The sequence below is a fragment of the Juglans regia genome, chromosome 1, assembly GCF_001411555.2.
Source record: "Juglans regia cultivar Chandler chromosome 1, Walnut 2.0, whole genome shotgun sequence".
NCBI lineage: Eukaryota > Viridiplantae > Streptophyta > Magnoliopsida > Fagales > Juglandaceae > Juglans > Juglans regia.
Genome location: NC_049901.1, coordinates 10072118 through 10093458, shown reverse-complemented (window position 1 = coordinate 10093458; position 21341 = coordinate 10072118). Strand labels below are relative to the sequence as shown.

At 36.2% G+C, this 21341-nt stretch overlaps 2 protein-coding genes across 2 annotated transcripts; both read left to right on the top strand.

Moving 5' to 3' along the window:
- The first annotated feature begins 4717 nt into the window (after positions 1–4717).
- On the top strand, positions 4718–6800 carry LOC108998632 (ankyrin repeat-containing protein ITN1-like). The gene is made up of 2 exons (XM_018975242.2): positions 4718–5534; positions 5832–6800. The coding sequence occupies exons 1-2, from the start codon at positions 4941–4943 to the stop codon at positions 6702–6704; spliced, it is 1467 nt and encodes a 488-aa protein (XP_018830787.2). The 5' UTR covers positions 4718–4940; the 3' UTR covers positions 6705–6800.
- A 12069-nt stretch (positions 6801–18869) lies between these two features.
- LOC118348273 (ankyrin repeat-containing protein NPR4-like) lies at positions 18870–20627 on the top strand. Its single transcript, XM_035689587.1, has 3 exons — positions 18870–19253; positions 19341–19419; positions 20068–20627. The coding sequence occupies exons 1-3, from the start codon at positions 18870–18872 to the stop codon at positions 20625–20627; spliced, it is 1023 nt and encodes a 340-aa protein (XP_035545480.1).
- Positions 20628–21341: the final 714 nt, after the last annotated feature.

The window sequence follows — 21341 nt, the reverse complement described above, 5'->3', positions numbered from 1 at the left end:
CACCTCTCTTCTCTCTTTCCGATTCTTTCTCTCAACCCCCATCTCGTCTCACTCTCTCAATCCCCCATCCATACATATTTTCTCTCTCTCTCAAACCCTTTGTATATATACATATAAACTATTTTTATTTTTATTTTTACTCTCTTTCTCTCACTCACTAAACTGTACAAATATATATATCCTCACTTTAAACCGTACATATATACATATATTTTCTCTCTCAATTTTCCCCTCCCCGTATATATCTATCTCAAATTTCCCTCCCCACCCGTACATATATTTTTCTCTCTCTCTCTACCCTCCACCCAAGGCCACTGCTCCTTGTTGTTTCATTATCACTAACGATAATATTATATAAATTTTCATCCCTCATGAATAGTAATTTTTAGTGAATTTTGTATATAAAATTATTTAATATTTGGTGTTGTGAATTGTTGAGAATATACCTAGTTGATTACGCTATTAAAGTGTATTGAAGACTAATTTCATATTCAAGTGTTAGTGGTGGGTATTAGTTAGAATTAATCTATGTTTATATCATTGTTATATGGTTGAGTGTAGACATTATTTACATTGAATTAATAAGGGGATAGGGGCCATGTACATGTTGTCCGCTAGCTTATTTGAAACCTAAAAATTTGGAGTTTATCCATGTTTTAGGCTAATCTTTTAGAATAAATCTAAATTGATGTGATTCAAGATTGTGTTAAATTTTAGAGTTAAATGAGATCATTTTTAGAATAAAGGTTGATGGATTATAATGGCCTTGAAATAGGTTCCGAGTGATCGTTGACAAAGGAATATCGTGACTATTTTGATTAGAAATCTAGATAAGTGGTTCTTTAATGGGATTTTAATAAAAGAACCATTGGTTTTGTTTGGACTTGTGCACTTAGGTATTATATTTCAAACTTGTGTAAATTTTGAATTTGTGAACATTTTTATGCTATTTTGGCCCTGCTTGTAGGATTTGTGCAAATTTCTAATGGTTGGAATAGTTGAAAAATGACATGTGACTTGTTAAATTTGATAGTTAAATGTGAGCATGCTATTTATTATTGAGACCATGATATGTATATCTTTGTGACATGTTTAACGTTTCTCATGGCGTGATGTCTTCGTGGTATATTGATGCCCTCGCGACATGATGTCTTCGTGGCATGATATCTTCGTGGTATATTGGTAATTTCTCTATTATCATGTGACCTTAAATATGATATTTGGCTGAATATGTTGGTTGAGATAAAATTGTATTGCTCGCATTATTTTATTGAGAATTTATTTACTCTCTTATAGTCAATAAAATTGCCAACTCTCACACCCCAATTAAATTGCGCGCTACTTACTGAGCATGTGGCAGTCTACCTCTTCATTTCACATATTTTTCAGAGTTGTAGAAAATTCATTCCTTTGAAGTGATAGCTTTTGAGCCAAAATTTCCATAGTGAACTTGGTTTAGTCACTTGAGATTGGAAGTTTTGGGAATTGATTTTTTTTTTTTTTTTTTTGTGTGAAGATGGTTTTGGTTGTACACAAAGTTTTCTTATGGTCACATTTTGGTTATTTTAAAATTTTTGTTGGGTATCTGTATTGTAATTATTTAAAATTTAATGGCTCTAGCCGAACTCGTAAATGATGTTTGAGGATCATTGTATTATAATTGAGAATAGTTTTGGAAGTTTTATATTTGATATATGTTTGTAATCAGGAAGAAAATTTTAAAAATATAAATAGAACTGATCTCTCCGTTGGGTTTGGGACGTTACAGATAAAATCTCTAGAAATTATGAAAATAATGCCCATCAGCCCAAAAATAAAAAATCGTGCTGAAAGATATTTATTTAGTTGGGAATAAATTCTGAAAGGTCATTTATGAATTCATCTGAAATAAAAATTCTGAGAATCGTAAATTCGATCGATCCAATGGTCGCATGTGTCTTGCAAGAATTTAAAATCCTCAACTCGATCGATCTAACTACCAATCGAAGTGTCTAGCTAACAAAACTAATATTGCAAATGTCGCTTGACCAACCATGTAGCTAAGTCTCTGTTTCTACATTAACTAGACTCTGGTTAACTTGGTTAAAATGAATTGGACTGTGTAAGTTTTGACTCTAGATGTGCCAAGACAACGATAGAAGAAGGTATAAGCAGATAAATTATTGCATATTTATCCAAAGAGAGAGCTCCCATCTCCCTTGTTCGAGATCATGACCTCTTATATATACACTTGGTCTATGACCGTTTCTCTGATTTGGGGGGCTATGGTACATTGGTACTATTCATTCCCACGCAACTTCGGCTAGGAATTCCTTCAATTCAAGTCAACGGATCCTTCTTTCTCCAAGCAACCTCTTATGTGGTCGTGAATTTGCCAAAAGAAATTACTAAAGTCCAGCATAAAAAACTTCACAGCAGACCACCTTATAGAGAAATATTGTGATGCCATGTTTTTCTTTTCCTTTTTTTTCCTATTATTTTGTTTTTTGTTTTGTATTTTTTTGACGTCTTTTCTATGAATGAGTTACGAGTTAAAGTCGGAGTAACTGTAACGCCCTGTACCCGGAAGGGGTCGGAGAATTACTACATGACACTTACAAACATGTCTCTCCAAGCATTTAAAACTCCAAAGACTTCATAAATAGTACACAATCTCATATTTTTCAAATAACCAATTAACCATAATACAAATTAACTTCATAAGTCATCATTATAAAATAACATAAACCAAAGGGGGGTCCACAATCTCCCAATCACTCAATCTCTTAATAATCTCAACGAAATAAAACGATACATCTTTAGATCTCAAGAGGTCCAAACAACATAAAGTATTTCAAATACTCATGTTAAATCCTTCTACTAACAATGGTACTCTCAGGTACTCAACCTTCTATCCATATCTAGCCAAACTCCAATTTTTATTCCTGACCCCCAGCTAGGTAATCAATGTCATCTGAAAATATATATGAAGATAAGGGGTGAGTTATCCACAACTCAGTAAGCAGAGAACATATACTAATATGTGAACATGTGCCATTTTTAGAAAGCTTGGTATGCAGAAATAAAACATTTCATTTTCATATGCACATCTCGAAACGAGTTATCAGAAAAATCAGAGCGACTTTTCAATCTTTTCGTATTAAAAAGAAAAAAAAAACCCTTTGTTTCCATAACATAACTGCACATCTTCATCTTATTATATCATATCGCATCATGCCATATACTATGTTTAACCCCCGTGGTAGGGTTGTGCTATTTCCGGTGGCCAAACTAGGCAGTATCATGTTGTGAAATTTTTCATTTTTCAATCTCGGAGCCCGGCCCGAGTGTGCACACAGAAAAGAACACATAAAAAATCACTTTGTTTTCAAAGTGAGTGCAACTCATATCATATCATATCATGTTAGTACCAACCATATCACATGAACCAATATCATCATATTAGAACCATATTCAGAATTAGACTCAAAACAGATAAGTATGCCTAAGGTTTTCATATCCATATCATATCAAACCACGTACTGAACACATTCATATCATTTTCAGATGATCAATAACAGTTCCAAAATATTTCTTATCACATGTGTAAAAATCTCAATTTTCATATTCGTTCTTTTGCACATTTCAGAAACATGTCAAATGTTATTCATGTCTACACTTTTCATATCAAAAACATTTCTTTAATCTTTCATACATATTTCATGAGTAAATGCAAAACATATACTGAGGTTATTTTTCACATTTTCTTTTTAAAATAACATTCACAATTTTAACTCCCATGTGGTCGTGAATTTGCGAAAAGAAATTACTACAGTCCCGCATCAAAAACTTCACAGCTGACCACCTTATCGAGAAATATTGTGATGCCCTGTTTTTCTTTTCCTTTTTTTTCCTATTATTTTGTTTTTTGTTTTGTATTTTTCGGAAGTTTTTTCTATGAATGAGTTACGAGTTAAAGTCATCGGCTTATAGCGGTCCCCCACTTCTCGTCCAGTATCCCGTCGTTTTCAAAGTGGGGCCGAAATGTCTAACTATCGCAAGGAGACGGTGCGTGAAAGACTTTGAATGTTCAGTGCATGAACCTCAACGCTGGGAGTTCTATTTCCGCGTTGATTTTCACCCATTGGACTCAAATCTTATGCATTAAGAGCAGCACCTCCATTTCCAAATCCACATGTGTTGGTCATAATTGGTGGCTTCAAATTCCTGCCCGGGAGAATATGTGAGAGACTTTCGAGAAACAGAGACAAGATATGAGTTCCTTTTGATCAGTTTGTTTTTCCTCTTCTTTTTTCCCTCAATTTAGTGAGGAAAAAAATGGGTGGACCATTCATCTAGGGTGCTGCTACTATGCCGCACCGCTTGGCAACCTTAAGTAGTAATTATATTTTTTTATCAATATATTAATAGTCACTTTTATTAAAAAAATTTTAAAAAATAAAACAAAATATATTAACGAACAAATTATCATTTAATCAAATCCACTTGTGGAAGATTGGCCCCCTTCCGTCCTCGGTCTTCTCCGGGAATTTTATGGGTTCCAAAGTTTTAGGTTGCATTTAAGTGTTGACGCGTGATACAATGGTTTGAATTAGTTTATAAATAATAGTAAAAATTGAAAAAGTAATAGATTATATTAATAATTAATTTAAGATAAATTGTGTTGGACTTTTGTATATTTATTTGTGCTGAGCAAGCGGCTTATTATCAGAGAATAATCACTAGCTAGCTCTGTGGATCGATCATCATCATCACGCGCGATTCTTCCCCCTTCGTTTTCTTCCTATACTGCCCCGACGTGGTTGCTCTAAAGGTTAAGTCTTTCCTACTAATTCACAAGGGGAATGGAAAGCACCGATCTCTAGTAAGCCCATAATCTCTTTGCTGAAATTTCTTAAGTTTTGACATATTAATACCAAAGGCTTGAACTTATTTCTACGATGGATACAAGTCATGGTAAGGCAGATAATACAGTCGCACTCTATGAAGCCTCATTTGATGGGTGCGTAAGCACCTTGAACACTTTGGTGCAAAGGGATAGACTCATTCTTCACAAAATCTCCCTCACATCCTTCACCGAAACCCCCTTACACATTGCAGCTTTGCTTGGCCACCTTCATTTTACGAATGCTCTTTTAAGCAGAAAACCCAAACGTGCGGAAAAAGTGGACTCATTAGGCCGAACTGCCCTTCACTTGGCCTGTGCAGAGGGACACACCCAGGTTGTGAAAGCATTGTTGCAAGCAAACGCAGACATCTGCTTAGTTCCTGATCAAGAAGAGAGAATCCCTCTCCACTTAGCCGCAATGAGAGGACACATAGATGTAATTAAAGAATTGCTTACTGCCCAACCACAAACAATCTTTCTGGTGAATCTCGACGGATACAACATTTTACATTTGTGTGTTCAATATAATAGTTTGGATGCTCTGAAACTGTTGGTGGAATCCTCTACTAATGATGATTTCGTCAACTCCAAAGACGATGATGGTAACTCCATATTGCACTTAGCTACGATGCTCGGGCAGACGAAGGTATGTTAACAATCTTTTTGTTTGCCGTTGATCCGTATCGACTTTGCAGTTGAAACCTTAAAGTTTTCCTTTCGTTTTTTTCAGCAAACAACTAGTGATTTTCCATAACAATCCACTGTGCAAATTTGCCTCCCCTCTCTCTTGTTTTTTGATTCCTAGTGTTAGCCAGTAAATATATAAGCCAACAATTTAACAACCATTCCGTATATTTGAATTGAATTTATTTGGGTTTGCCTGTGAACTATTAGGCTTTATGCAGTATAGAATTGGATGAAACGATCGGTTGTACTTGTGCAGACCATAAAATACTTGCTTTCAATACCAGAAATAAAAAGAAAGGCCAATGACATGAATAGGATTGGTAACACAGCCTTGGACGTCTCAGAGGCAGCTTGTCATGGAGAATTCAAATGTCATAAAATCCAAGACATTCTGAAGGCAGCCGGTGTTAAAAGATCCAAAGATCTAAATTCTCCTCCACTACCAACACTAGTACTGCCTTCGGAAACACATGAACCAACTCAATCCTTTACTGGTGAACAGTCGGCTCAATCAAGGTTTAGGAAATGGTGGAGTTACTTTTATTTGTGTGTATGGGCTAAACATTTGCAGTATCAGGGAAATTGGGTCGACGAGACTCGAGGCACGTTGATGTTGGTGGCTACTGTGATTGCAACCATGACTTTCCAAGCTGGGATCAACCCACCAGGTGGTGTTTGGCAACAAGACACGACAAATGGTACTTTCGGGTGTAATTCTTCGATGTGTGCAGCCGGCACAGCAATTCTATCTTATTCCGAAACATATATTTATTTCTTGTCTTTCAACACCACCTCTTTTGTTGCAGCTCTAACCGTTGTGCTTTTGGTCACTAGTGGATTTCCACTTAGAAGCAAGGGCTTTATATGGTTTCTGACCTTAACCATGTTTATTGCAATTTATTCCGTGGTAGTGGCCTATATCAGGGCAGTGAAAATGGTGAACCCGACTTATTTTCAAGACTATTCACTGATTACCACCGTATTACAAGGAATCTTGCTTTTACTGCAACAGGTTCTTGGCGCGATTCACGTAATTCACTTTTTATTTTGGATGATTAGGAAGTTGTTCAAATTCTTGAGACGCTGCAGGTTAACGAAACGTCCAGCAAACGATGCCATCAACGTGTAAAAGAAAATTTGTCATGATCTTGGATCCTGCTGATCTGCATGGATGCATATCTTCGTTCTATATATAATTTGTCATGTGAACGGCCAGTTAGCTGCAAGAAACCAATGGCTGCATTTACTACATTTTGTGAAATTCTGTTGCCTTAATTTTTTGCAATGAGTAGATGAATCTTATATATTATATTGTGTTGATCTACATATTAGTGCTCTTGACATTATGATTTTGCGGATGCATGCGTGGACGTTGCATGGGTAATTTGAATGGACATAAATAAGAAAAAAATACCTACCCAACCCACCCCATCGGTCCCGTCGTTACTGGATTATGATCACCTTGCACTTTCAACAGACGAGTCTACGTATGTAGGCTAGCTGCTTCAAGATTGAAATATTGATAACCCCTGACCATTTCATGACCGGCATCAGTTTCCCAAGTTCAACTTCACGACCTCTAACTTTGACCCAGTAAAGGAAAATGACTACAAAATACAGATGGAGCCCGGTTTTGAAATTAGTTTGAAACTGCCTCTCTGTAACGCCCCGTCTCCGAGAGTCCGGAGAGTTAACTCATATAACCTGATAATCAACTCTAACAAGGCTAGAGTACTTCCAAAATTCAAGAATATATATATTTTCCCAAATCTCAAATCAAACGTAAATACTTCAATTAAATAAACCATATAAACTCATTTATCCAATATTCAATCCAACAATCCAAATAAAATCAACTCTTCTTCATGTCTCAAATAACAACTAGAAATAATATAACATTAATATAAGTCTCCATAAACTGTCTAAATCCATTGAAGCAAACTTAAGAAAATAATTAACCTCCGGCACCAACACTAATATCATGAGATACCCAACAACAAATCACTGCTAATCTTCTCCATAGACTCTAATACTGATCCTCAGCTGAACCATCGATGTCATCTAAAATATTATGAAGATTAACGGGGTGAGTTATCAACAACTCAGCAAGCAGAGAGCATATACTAGCATGTAAATATGAGCATTTATAACATTTGATAAGCAGAACAAAACATTTACTTTCAGAATGCAGAAACAAAACTTGTACAAAAACATTAGAGCGAAATTTTTAAAAAAATAAACTTATTCCAAAAAGAGAATCCGTTGGCATTTCTAAACTGAAACATTATAATCATATCATCGTTTAATATCACATCGGGACAATACCATGTTTAACCCTCGTGGTAGGATTATAAACCACCATTATACCCATGGCTGGGCCATATTCCATGTTTCACCCCCGTGGTAGGGTTATAAACCACCATTATACCCGTGGCTGGGCCATATTCTATGTTTCACCCCCGTGGTAGGGTTATAAACCACCATTATACCTGTGGCTGGGCCTTAACAGAAACAGAACAGATTTCATCGAAAATCCGATTACAATCATATGCAGAATCAGAACTTCATGCCAAGGTTTTCAGATGACACATCATTTAAAAACAAAATACTGAAAAGCTTCAGATCATTTCACATGTTCGAGATAAACATAAACAAAACATTCTCATTTGTTCATAACAAAACTTCTAGATTTTCATATTCGCTCTTTTACATAGTTTAGAAATAAAGTGCACAAAACTAGCTCATGTTTACACCAGTCATGACAGAAAACACTTTCTCTTATATTGAATTTATGCATATGCAGAATAAACATCTGAAGTTATTTTCAGATCATTTCTTTTCAAAACAAACATACTTATTTTTCAAGATCAACCTCATTTTATTTCTTTTATGCAAAACTAGTATATGAACCCCGCTTACCTGACTTCTTCGTATTATCAACACCTTGAGCCGGAACTCTAATAGTAACACCACCTAAACAAAAATAACATATATCCAACATTTAATAATCAATCTAGTAGACTGCTATTTATTGAGTAATAAATCAAAACAGTCACTTCACAGCTCCATAACTATCTAACAATTAAACCTGAACAACTCTCCCTTCAAATCATTCGCATTTAAAACCTAAAACAGCCACCACTTTCTATTAACACCAACCAACTATAATTATTTCCAAAACCAACCACAGCAACTCCAATAATTAAAACATAATCCAACCCAAACTTCACTTCCAACTTTCGAATAAAACAATTTCAGTGCACACTCTAATCATTCAACAATTCAAAACTTGCACAAAAGTTCAATACAACTAGTTCCAAAATACCCATCATTTTACACCAAAAAGTCTCAAATAATAGTCCAAAACAGTCTCACAAATCCATCCAAAAATCATACTCCTCAACATAAAAATTCCATCACACTCAACCACCATTAAAACAGTAACTCTATTACATTTCACAGTCCAAACCTATCTTTCAAAAGCTACTAAAAGCTTCGGGGAACTTACCCCAAGAGAAAAAAAAATCCCAAACTCCAAACTGCTTTGAATGGGTCACTGCAAATTCACGTCCAAAAATATTCACAGAAATCTCTAGTGAAAGAGAAAGTGACCTGCACAAGGAAAGTTTGAGAATCTGAGTGTGTGCGTGTGATCAAAACCCAGCAGCACCAAAAGGAGATAAGCCGTGCGATTAAAACCAGTCAAACAGGAAAAAGAAAGTGACAAATCCGGATTGAAGGAAAAAGAAATTACCAAACCTTGTTCAAGAGACCGAACGACACTACAGTGAAAAGAGAAAAAAAAATAAATTGGAGTTCCAAAAGCTTGAGTTGAGCGCACGGTGAAGGTATGGAGAAGAGGATGAAAAAAAAAAACGGATGAGAGGATCCGATTGCAATGTCTGCCGAAGTGAGCCAAACTGATTCTTGAGCGTGGTAAGAGATGAAGATCAACTGTTAGGATTATGGGGTTATGGGTTGGTGCGCACGGTAGTGTGATGTGCAGAAATGAGGTGCAGAGGGGAGAAATCGTGGGGAAGAAAAACAGTGCAGCAGAAAGGGAAACTCACCCAAACGACGCCGTCCGTCCCTCCACTTGTGCTCGTGGGCTGGGCTTCGTGCTTCAACTAGCTTCATCAGGGCTGGGCTTAGAGCCCGGTTATTACACACACACTCTCTCTCTCTCTCTCTTTTTATTTTTTTGTATAAACTCATATATATATATATATATATTTAAACTAGCCAACGCCTAGACTTTATTAAATAAATCCTCACTTGTGACGGAGAAATACCGTAGTCACAAGACATTCCAATAACATAACCTCATTTCCAAACTTATTGCATAAGAATATGAAAGAATAATACCAAGCACAAAAAACCAAACAAACCTGTGTAAAGACCATGTAACAACGTCAAGAGCAAAGTCTCAAATTCGGTAAGCCACTTCGGTCCATTCGCAAGATGCCTTTTAGCAAATGGGGAATATTTTCAGTTGAAAATACATCAGTGCAACCTCTACTACCCAATAAGGCAAGCCAGTCTGCTGCAATGTTTCCCTCTCTAAAAACATTTTGAAACCACACATTTAAGTCCCTTAGAATACTGCAAATCTCCTCCCAAAAATCTTCCAAATACCAAACATTACAGTGACCTTCCTTCAACCAGTTAACTATCAAAAGGGAGTCCAGTTCAAGTATAACATTGTTACAACCATGCAATTTACAAGGTTGCAAACCAAGTAATAGTGACATCAGTTCAAGTAGTTTGCTCATGTTCAAGAAAATCCTGTTTGTTTAATTCAGCATGCAGTTAATTAGTTCTCGATGCAATCATGCAAGGAGGAAATCTCGTATTCAAACTAAGTACAAACTGCATGGTTTCTCCTTAGTCCTTAACAGTCCCCTACATGCATTTTCCCTAAAATCTTGCGGTGGTTCGGCGTCTTGTAGATTTCAGAAAGTACTCATTGGTCCATCTCATCACCATGTCCATTAGCTTTCAATCTGGTTCTGCACTATTTGATTTATTACTAACACAAATACGTTAACTAGTTTGCCGTATATATATATCCTTGAAATGGGAAAGCTATTCTTATCCATAGTTTGGGCAGGAATTCCATCCTCGAGATAGATGAACTATACAAGTGCAGAGTTGGTTGGACCAGTACCCCTTCTAACCCAATAGGCCTTGGGTTGCTCGATCGGATCATCATCCCAAAAGGATTGGTGATCATTTTTTTTTTTTAATTTTAGGGAGATAGCTAGCCACCCATAATAAGTACTAGAGGGTTTTTCCTTTTAAAAAGAAAGAAAACGGCAGTTTTTGGAGCTTAATTCATATTTTAGAAATCTTAATTCGATCTAATGCAAAAAGCATATTATACATTAATGCTGCCAAACAAAAGAATTATATAAGATTTCGCATTTAACTCTTTAGAAATAAGAATTCATCTTCCGCTATCCAAATTAGGTATAAGAAAAACTTGTATGGAATTAATAAAAAAAAACAAAAAAAGTTAGCTATAATTACCACAAATCGCGGGGAGTGGAAACTGGCAATTATTTGTTTGTTCTTTTTAGCTAATGCAATGCAAATACTGATCAAGGGATCGAACAAATTAAAGCTAATTAATGGTACAACGTTCAAAAGTGGAACAAATATCATTCACCAGTACATGATTATAAAGTGAAACGACATTGTTGGCAAACACGTTCGTTCGTTTTTTTGTACATTTGATATAAAAATGATTTGGTTTGTTTATGATTAAATGGAAATGATATGAATATGTTCAGCACGTGGTTTGATATGATATGGATATGAAAAACCTTTGGCATACTTATCTGTTTTTATTCTGATTCTGAATATGGTTCTGATATGATAATACTGGTTCACGTGATATGTTTGGTACCAACATGATATCATATGAGTGCATCAACTTTGGAAACAAAGTGGTCTTATATGTGTTCTTTCCTGTGTACACACTTGGGGCTCCGAGATTGAAAAGGGGAAGTTTCACAACATGATACTGCTTGGTTTGGCCACCGGGGATAGCACAACCCTACCACAGGGGTTAAACATGGTATATGACATGATATGATACGATACGATATGATATAATAAGATGAAGATGTGCAGTTATGTTATGCCAAAGCGTTTTTGAATATGAAAATGGTTTTGAATATGAAGATGGTTTATGAATATGAAAAGATTGAAAAGTCGCTCTGATTTTTCTGATAATACGTTCTGAGATGTGCATATGAAAATGAAATGTCTTGTTTCTGCATACCAAACTTTCTAAAAATGGCTCATGTTTACATACTAGTATATGTTCTCTGCCTACTGAGTAGTTGATAACTCACCCCTTATCTCCACAATATTTTTCAGATGATTTGAATGTTCCAGTTGAGGATCAAGAATATAGAGCATGGGTGAGAGGAGTTAAGAATGGTGGTTTGAGCATATAAGGTTTATATGCGTATTGAGGATTTTTATTCAGTAAGCTTGTTGTGCTCTGATGATTTGATTTGTTGGGAGGTTGATATTTATATTAGGACTTTGTATTGTCTTAGAATAATTATACTGGAGTATTTGATGTGAATTAATGAGTATTTTGTACAATAGAGAAAAATAAGAGTATGTACTATGTGGATGGAAATGATTTTTAGGTGACATGAGTTAACTCTCCGGACCCTCGGGAACGGGGCGTTACATTTTAGCTATTTTGAATATTTCCACAATCGTGCTAAACGAGAGTCAATAGTCACCTATACAGAACACTTAGCGTTACTAAACTTTTAAAAAGACTAGCTAAAACTCTCTATTTACCTAAATTCATACCACAAAAAATAGCTTTGATAATTATTTAGGTGTTAGAAATCTAATAAATACTATCGTCATTCAAAGTATATTATTAACTTATTATAATCTAATTTTATAAAATATGGCAAAACAAACTTAAATTCATTTCGAAAACTAACTCAATCATATTTAAGACTCATATCTCTAATAACTATTATTGAAATGACGATTTAATACTGCTAACATATAACATAGTAGGAAATCGAGAGTTTCTTAAACAATAGTAGTTCATAAAATATTTTAATAATACTTATATTAAAAATCAATGCAAACTACTAATAATATATAGTTTAAAACCTTATAAGGTTTATTTCAAATAATAGGCTTAAAGTGTTTAAAATGAAAGATTAAATACTTACAATTTACTATCAAAATTAAATTGTATAATTAATACTAAGTAATATAATTAAAGTCTTTAAATATTTTCTGTGAAATCAAGTTTATGACTAATGTTTTTATCCGAAAAAGATCATGCCTAATTTAAAAATACCAAACACAATCTAATTAAAAATAATACATGAGTCTTTTAATACAATAAAATAAAGTTCATTAAAAATCGTTAACATAGTTTTTGAAAAGTACAGTGAATGTAGTTTAAACATAAAACTCATACGAAATCAGTTCGTTTAAAATGTTTCAACGGTTTCTGAATTATAATAGCCAATCTACACTTACAATTTACATCTTAATAAAATAATTATATCAAACCTAAATAATATAAACAGCAGAAAAACTAGATAGACTTAAATCGGTTTTATAGCATTTAGAATAAAATTAAAATCTTATTATTTACTATTGAATTAGTTGTAAAATATTTAGTAATTTAATTTAAACCCCAAAATATTTTCCATATAATGTTTTATACTTCAAACAAAGCCCACGCACAGTAGATAAAAAATCATGCCCAATATGTAACCATCAAAGGGCCTTTTGGGAAATAAAATCATAAACCTGCATGGCTCTTTCAGAAAGCAGGAGTAAAAGAAAAATCATGAGACGCTCAACGTAACAGAGAAGTGGCCATGCTTACTATAGGAAAATTAAACTGGGTTGATTCAATCACCCGAATTGCTCAACAAACTCAAGAATGATCAAGAAATTCAATAATGATCAAGAAATTCAATAATGATCAAGGAGAATTAAGAGCACGAATGGAGAAGAAAGTTTAACTTCTGTATTATGTATAAAACTGTTCTGGGTAAGAAATTACAGAGTAATCTACTAACTATATATACAACATGAAAGGAATACATGTGCAACACACGTGCAACAATAAAACTATATTTACAATTAAGGATCTGTAAAACTAACTATTTTACAATAACTATTTACATAGTTCAATACTCCCCCTCAAGATGGAGTGTGAATGTCAAGAACACCCATCTTGGAAAGAAGATAGAGAAATTGACTGAGAGGTAAGGCTTTGGTGAATGTATCAGCTAGCTGATGTTGAGAGCTAAAATGTAGAGTTTTGAGCACACTAGACTGTATCTTCTTTTGAACCAAGTGATAATCAATTTCTATGTGCTTAGTTCTCTCGTGAAAAATAGGGTTTGTTGCTATGTGAATTGCAGCTTTACTATCACAAAATAATAATGCTGGATAATCATGAATAATCCCAAAATCTTGAAGCAAAGCAATTAACCAAGTTAATTCACAAGCAGTAGAAGCCAATGCACTATATTTAGCTTCAGCTGAAGATCTAGAAACAATATTCTGCTTCTTTGATTTCTAAGAAATCAAAGAGTCACCCAAAAATACACAAAATCCAGTCACTGATTTTCTAGTGTCTGGACAAGTTGCCTAGTCAGAATCTGAAAAAGCCTTCAGATGTAGACAAGAAGAAGATGACAGAAAAATGCCCTGACCAGGTGTGCCCTTGAGGTATCTTAAGACATGATGTGCAGTATCCAAGTGTGTTTGAGCAGGTTTATCCATGAACTGACTTAGAGTTTGTACGGAATATGCCAAATCAGGCCTTGTTATTGTCAAGTAGAGCAACCTCCCCACCAATCTTCTATAAACTGTTGGATCTTCCAATAGTGTAGAATTAATTTTTGTCAATCGTAGATTAGAACTCATTGGAACTTTGGCTGGTTTACAGCCAAGGAAACCAGAATCAGCCAAGATTTCCAAGGCATAATGTCTTTGACAAAGTGAAATTCCTTTAGAAGTTCTGGCCACTTCTAATCCAAGGAAATATTTAAGATCTCCAAGATCTTTAATTTGAAATGTACTATGGAGAATGGATTTTATGTCTTGGACAGCTTTAAGATCATTACTGGCCACAATCACATCATCAACATATACCAAAAGGGCAAGAAAAATCGAACCAAAAACTTTAGTGAATAAGGAATCGTCACACATAGACTGTTTAAAACCATGTTGTAAAAGGCAGTTAGTGAGCTTACAATACCATTGCCTTGATGCTTGTTTTAAGCCATGTAATGACTTAGTTAACTTGCATACCCAAGTCTCCCCTTTATTGCCATACCCTTGAGGTAAAGTCATATACACCTCCCTATCCAAATTTCCGTACAAAAATGCATTATTTACATCTAATTGATGTAAATATCAATTCTGAGAAGAGGCAACAACTAGTAAATAGCGGACACTTGTAAACTTGGCCACAGGAGAAAAAGTATCAATAAAATCCAACCCCTCTTGTTGAGTGTATCCTTTAGCTACAAGCCTAGCTTTATAACGTTCAATGGTTCCATCTGATTTATATTTAATTTTATACACCCATTTACAATCAATGAGATGTTTATCAGGAGGCACGTCAGTGAGAACCCATGTATGATTTTTTTCAAGAGTAGATAATTTTGCTGTCATGGCCTCTTGCCAATGAGGAAATTTAATAGCTTGATGATAGAATTTAGGTTCAAAATGAGATGAAAGGTTAATCGTGAAAGCCAGATGTGTGGAAGAAAGCTTGTTATAAGAGAGATAAGTAGACAAAGAATGAGGAGTACTTACCTTGGGAGAACCTATAGCAATGGGAGAATCAGAGTTTGATGAAGAAGAAGTGATTAAATCACAATGATATTGCTGCAAATATTGTGGTGGGTGTTTGATTCTAGTAGACCTTCTAACAAAATGATTATTCAATAGGAATATTAGAATTTGAAATTTGTTGGGACTGATCAATAGGTACAAAATCTGAAATATTAAGATCTGAATTTTCTGTATCAATAATGGGATGTGAAGCAGGTGTATTGGTCACAACAGGTAAGTGGGAATTTTCTGCAATATTAATGGGATTACAAACTTCAGATGTATTAGAAGGAGAGGTGGATATTACAAAAGAATCTAAGGAAACTGATTCAGGATCTAAAGAAAGATTGTTTCTGTTTTTGTATGGAAATAGATGTTCATAAAATATGACATCCCTAGACAGAAAAACAGATTTGGAGTGTAAATCATACAATTTGTATCCTTTGACACCAAAGGGATAGACCAGAAAAATACACTTCCTAGCTCTAGAATCAAATTTTGATCTTTGAGAAACAAGAGTGCTAGCATAGAATAAGCAACCAAACTCTTTTAAAATGGAATAATTGGGCTTGTGAGAAAAAAGAAGTTCATAAGGACTTTTGTTAGAAAGAACAGGAGTAGGTAATCTATTTATGATATAGGCTACTGTTAAAACACAATCCCCCCAGAAACAAAGAGGTAAATGAGCTTGAAACCGTAGGGCACGTGCAACTTCTAGTAAATGCCTAAGTTTTCTTTCTACTACCCCATTCTGTTAAGAAGTGGCTACACAACTCGTTTGATGAATGATGCCTTTTGTAGAAAAATAGGAAGACATATCAAACTCTAAACCATTATCACTCCTAATAATTTTCACCTTAGAACTAAACTGTGTTTCTACAAGAGCAATGTAAGAAATGAGTTTGGCTCTAGTTTCAGATTTAGTTTTCATTAAATATACCCAAGTGGCTCTTGTGAAATCATCAATAGAATTGATTATAGGTTTAGTATTCTTGTAGCCAGGAGGATACCCATGTAGTTTGTAACATTTTTCTTTTGTGTGTCCTGTCAGTCCACAATGACTACAAATAGGCTTCAATTTCTGGAAAGAAGACTTAAATCTTGGACCAGACTTTTGAGAATCAAGAGCAATAGAAGCAAGAACAACGGACTCCAAATTGGAAGGTCTCAAAACATGAAGGCTACGATGGTGTTCTTCTTGTAAAATTAAAGAGAAGACTTTGTTGGTGGCATAGGATCTAGCAACATAATTTGGGCCCTAACATTCGAAAATGTATCACTAAGCCCCATTAAAAATCTCATCACATACTCTTGTTGTTGGTATTCTAAAGCTTTTGTCAATACTCCACAATTAATTCGGACCAGAGCCACAATTTAATAATGGTCTAAAATTTGACAATTCATCCCATAGTGTTTTCAACTGAGTGTAGTAATCACTTACATACATGTCTCCTTGAAGCAAAGATGAAATCTCCTTCTGAAGTTGAAAGATCCGTTGCCCATTCGACTATGAGAACCGTTCTTTGATATATGCCTATAGTGCAGCAGTCGTATCAATGTAAATACAGCTTGCTGCAATATTCTTGGAGACGGAATTCAAGATCCAAGAAAACACCATGTCGTTGCAACGGAGCCAAGCATCACGCGTAGGGTTAGATGAACTTGGAGCCAAAAGCAGACTACCATCAATAAACCCTAATTTGTTCTTTGCCCTGAGAGCAATCTTCATGGATCGACTCCAAGAATTGTAGTTGTCGCCAGTAAGCAGCTGAGAAACAAGAATAACGCCTGGATTGTCACCATGATGAAGGAAATACAGATTTGAAGGATTGTCCCTGAGATTGATAATCGGAACAGAGAATTCAGCCATCGATAATCAAAAATTTTCTTCTGATACCCTGTAGGAAAATTAAACTGGGTTGATTCAATCACCTGAAATGCTCAACAAACTCAAGAATGATCAAGAAATTCAATAATGATCAAGGAGAATTAAGAGCACAAATGGAGAAGAAAGTTTAATTTTTGTATTATGTATAAAACTGTTATGGGTAAGAAATTACAGAGTAATCTACTAACTATATATACAACATGAAAGGAATACATGTGCAACACACGTGCAACAATAAAACTATATTTACAATTAAGGGTCTGTAAAACTAACTATTTTTCAATAACTATTTACATAGTTCAACACCGAGAGGGAAGGAGAGATACGATGGGCAGTGCTGGGTAGAGTTCGAAGGTGGTCCACACGGCGACGGAGAACTGAGAGAGAGAGAGAGAATGATATGAGAGAGAATAAAGAGAGTGAGCAAGACCAGCGTGTGAGAGGAGGAGAGGTTATTGAGAGAACACGATGGCTTGGGGTGGCTTAAGGTGCCCGGAGACACTTCTGTGTAGGTGGGTGACAATGTGGAGGGGCTAGCGGAGTAGCTGGGCTTCACCGATGTGTTGGGCTCTTGGTGAGGGAGGTGTGCAGTGGGTCATGGAGGAAGAGTTTATACTCTGTTTTTAATTATGAAAACAGGGGATGGTTAGGGAGTGAGCGGAGACGGATGGTACTATGCTGCTCGGTAGTCGAACAGAGGAGGTTGGCTACGTGGTGGTCAAATGGAGTATCACGTGGTCCATGCTTGTTGCTGTTGAAATCCCAGCCCAAGCAAGCAGTCAACTATGATTGCTTTCACCTCAGCGCCCAACGCTCAACATTCAACAACTTATTGAATGCAACAATTTAATGCATTCATACGTTGAGGCGCCTATAAATTGCAGCTCCATGCGAGAGCTTCAGATACACCCAAGGAAGAAAAGAAAAGAGAGAAAGTTGGGAGAGCTCTGAGAGAAAATAAGAGAGTTGAGTTGAGTGGAGTATGATCCTCCTCCTCTGTAATCTTTTCTTGTGTTCCACTATTTATTAGTGAAGCTCTTTCTGTGGATGTAGGCAGTAATCGAACCACATTAAATTCTTGGTGTCACTGAGTGCGTGAGTATACTCTTTTATTTCCGCTTTTATTCCTTCCACTGTGTTGATTTTCCCAACAGTTGCTCTGTTTTGAGTATTAAAAACAGAGTCTTGGTTTGGTCCATAGAGGGTGGTGCAAGTCTATGGGGCAGATCGGGGTGGCTAAAGCCATTGACGCAGGTTGCTGGGCTTTGCGCTGGGACGAAAATTCTCAACGGCAACGGCCAAGGCCAAGTGGACCAAATTCTGGTGGTTGCATAAGAAGGAAGTGGCGGCAGTGGTGTTGTCCTTTTAGTCTGGGACCGTGGGCTTTGGGGTGGGAATGGAAAGCACCGACGTGGTTGCTCTAAAGGTTAAGTCTTTCCTACTAATTCACAAGGGGAATGGAAAGCACCGATCTCTACTAAGCCCGTAATCTCTTTGCTGAAATTTCTTTAAGTTTTGACATATTAATACCAAAGGCTTGAACTTTCTACGATGGATACAAGTCATGGTAATGGAGATAATACAGTCGCACTCTATGAAGCCTCACTTGATGGGTGCGTAAGCACCTTGAACACATTGGTGCAAAGGGATAGACTCATTCTTCACAAAATCTCCCTCACATCCTTCACCGAAACCCCCTTACACATTGCAGCTTTGCTTGGCCACCTTCATTTTACTAATGCTCTTTTGAGCAGAAAACCCAAACTTGCTGAAAAAGTGGACTCATTAGGCCGAACTGCCCTTCACTTGGCCTGTGCAGAGGGACACACCCAGGTTGTGAAAGCATTGTTGCAAGCAAACGCAGACATCTGCTTAGTTCCTGATCAAGAGGAGAGAATCCCTCTCCACTTAGCCGCAATGAGAGGGCACATAGATGTAATTAAAGAATTGCTTACTGCCCAACCACAATAAATCTTTCTGGTGAATCTCGACGGATACAGCATTTTACATTTGTGTGCTCAGTATAATAGTATGGATGCTCTGAAACTGTTGGTGGAATCCTCTACTAATGATGATTTCGTCAACTCCAAAGACGATGATGGTAACTCCATATTGCACTTAGCCACGATGCGCGGGCAGACGAAGGTATGTTAACAATCTTTTTGTTTACCGTTGATCCGTATCGACTTTGCAGTTCAAACTTTAAAGTTTTCCTATTGTTTTTTTCAGCAAACAACTAGTGATTTTCCATAACAATCCACTGTGCAAATTTGCCTCCCCTCTCTCTTGTTCTTTGATTTCTAGTGTTAGCCAGTAAATAAGCCAACGAACAACGATTCCGTATATTTGAATTGAATTTATTTGGGTTTGCCTGTGAAGTATTAGGCTTTATGCAGTATAGAACTGGATGAAACGATCGGTTGTACTTGTGCAGACCATAAAATACTAGCTTTCAATACCAGAAATAAAAAGAAAGGCCAATGCCATGAATAGGATTGGTAACACAGCTTTGGACGTCTCAGAGGCAGCTTATCATAGAGATTTCAAATGTCCTAAAATCCAAGACATTCTGAAGGCAGCCGGTGTTAAAAGATCCAAAGATCTAACGTCTCCTCCACTACCAACACTAGTACTGCCTGTGGAAACACATGAACCAACTCAATCCTTTACTGGAGAACAGTCGGCTCAATCAAGGTTTAGGAAATGGTGGAGTTACTTTTATTTGTGTGTATGGGCTAAATATTTGCAGTATCAGGGAAATTGGTCGGCGAGACTCGAGGCACGTTGATGTTGGTGGCTACTGTGATTGCAACCATGACTTTCCAAGCTGGGATCTACCCACCAGGTGGTGTTTGGCAACAAGACACGACAAATGGTACTTTCGGGTGTAATTCTTCGATGTGGGCAGCCGGCACTGCAATTCTATCGTATTCCGAAACATATCAATATTTCTTGTCTTTCAACACCACCTCTTTTGTTGCAGCTCTAACCGTTGTGCTTATGGTCACTAGTGGATTTCCACTTAGAAGCAAGGGCTTTATATGGTTTCTGATCACCTTAACCATGTTTATTGCATTTCATTCCGTGGTATTGGCCTATATCAATGGAGTGAAATTGGTGAACCCGACTTATTTTCAAGACTATTCCCTGATTACCACCGTATTACAAGGAATCTGGCTTGTACTGCAACAGGTTCTTGGCTCGATTCACGTAATTCGCTTTTTATTTTGGATAATTAGGAAGTTGTTCAAATTCATGAGACGCTGCAGGTTAACCAAACGTCCAGTAAACGATGCCATCAACGTGTAAAATAAAATTTATCATGATCTTTGATACTGCTGATCTGCATGGATGCATATCTTCATTCTATATATAATGTCATGTGAACGGCCAGTTCGCTGCAAGAAATTAATTGCTGCATTTACTACATTTTGTGAATATCTTTTGGCTTAATATATTGCAATGAGTGGATGAATGTATATATTGTATTGATCTTCATATTTAGTGCTCTTGAGTCTTGACATTATGATTTTGCGGATGCATGCGTGGACGTTGCATGGGTTATTTGAATGGACATAAATAAGAAAAAAAATACCTACCCAACCCACCCCATCGGTCCCGTCGTTACTGGGTTTTGATCACCTTGCATGCACTTTCAACGCACGAGTCTGCTTACGTAGGCTGGCTGCTTCAAGATTGAAATATTGATAACTCCTGACCATTTCTTGACCGGCATCAGTTTCCAAAGTTCAACTTCACGACTTCGAACTTTGACCCAGCAAAGGAAAATGACTACAAAATACAGAGAGCCCCGGTTATGAAATTAAGTTTGAAACTGCCTATCTTGCACTTGCTTAACTTTTATTATTATTATAGGAAACATCAACTTCATTAATAATAAGAAAATTACAAACATTTATCAAGCCAAACGACTTGAAAAAAAAATTCTGGAATACAATCCCACCACATCTCAATGCTCTCAACATTCCAATCAGCATGCATTACGGACAAGCCAATGGGCTG

What these genes read in the sequence shown, in the direction of transcription:
- LOC108998632 (XM_018975242.2), top strand. Translation starts at nt 4,941, where the DNA reads ATGGATACAAGTCATGGTAAGGCAGATAATACAGTCGCACTCTATGAA. An exon ending in CGATGCTCGGGCAGACGAAG is followed by an intron (nt 5,535 to 5,831) that starts GTATGTTAACAA and finishes GTACTTGTGCAG; the next exon opens with ACCATAAAATACTTGCTTTC.
- LOC118348273 (XM_035689587.1), top strand. Translation starts at nt 18,870, where the DNA reads ATGGATACAAGTCATGGTAATGGAGATAATACAGTCGCACTCTATGAA. An exon ending in CAATGAGAGGGCACATAGAT is followed by an intron (nt 19,254 to 19,340) that starts GTAATTAAAGAA and finishes TTGTGTGCTCAG; the next exon opens with TATAATAGTATGGATGCTCT. An exon ending in CAACTCCAAAGACGATGATG is followed by an intron (nt 19,420 to 20,067) that starts GTAACTCCATAT and finishes AAATATTTGCAG; the next exon opens with TATCAGGGAAATTGGTCGGC.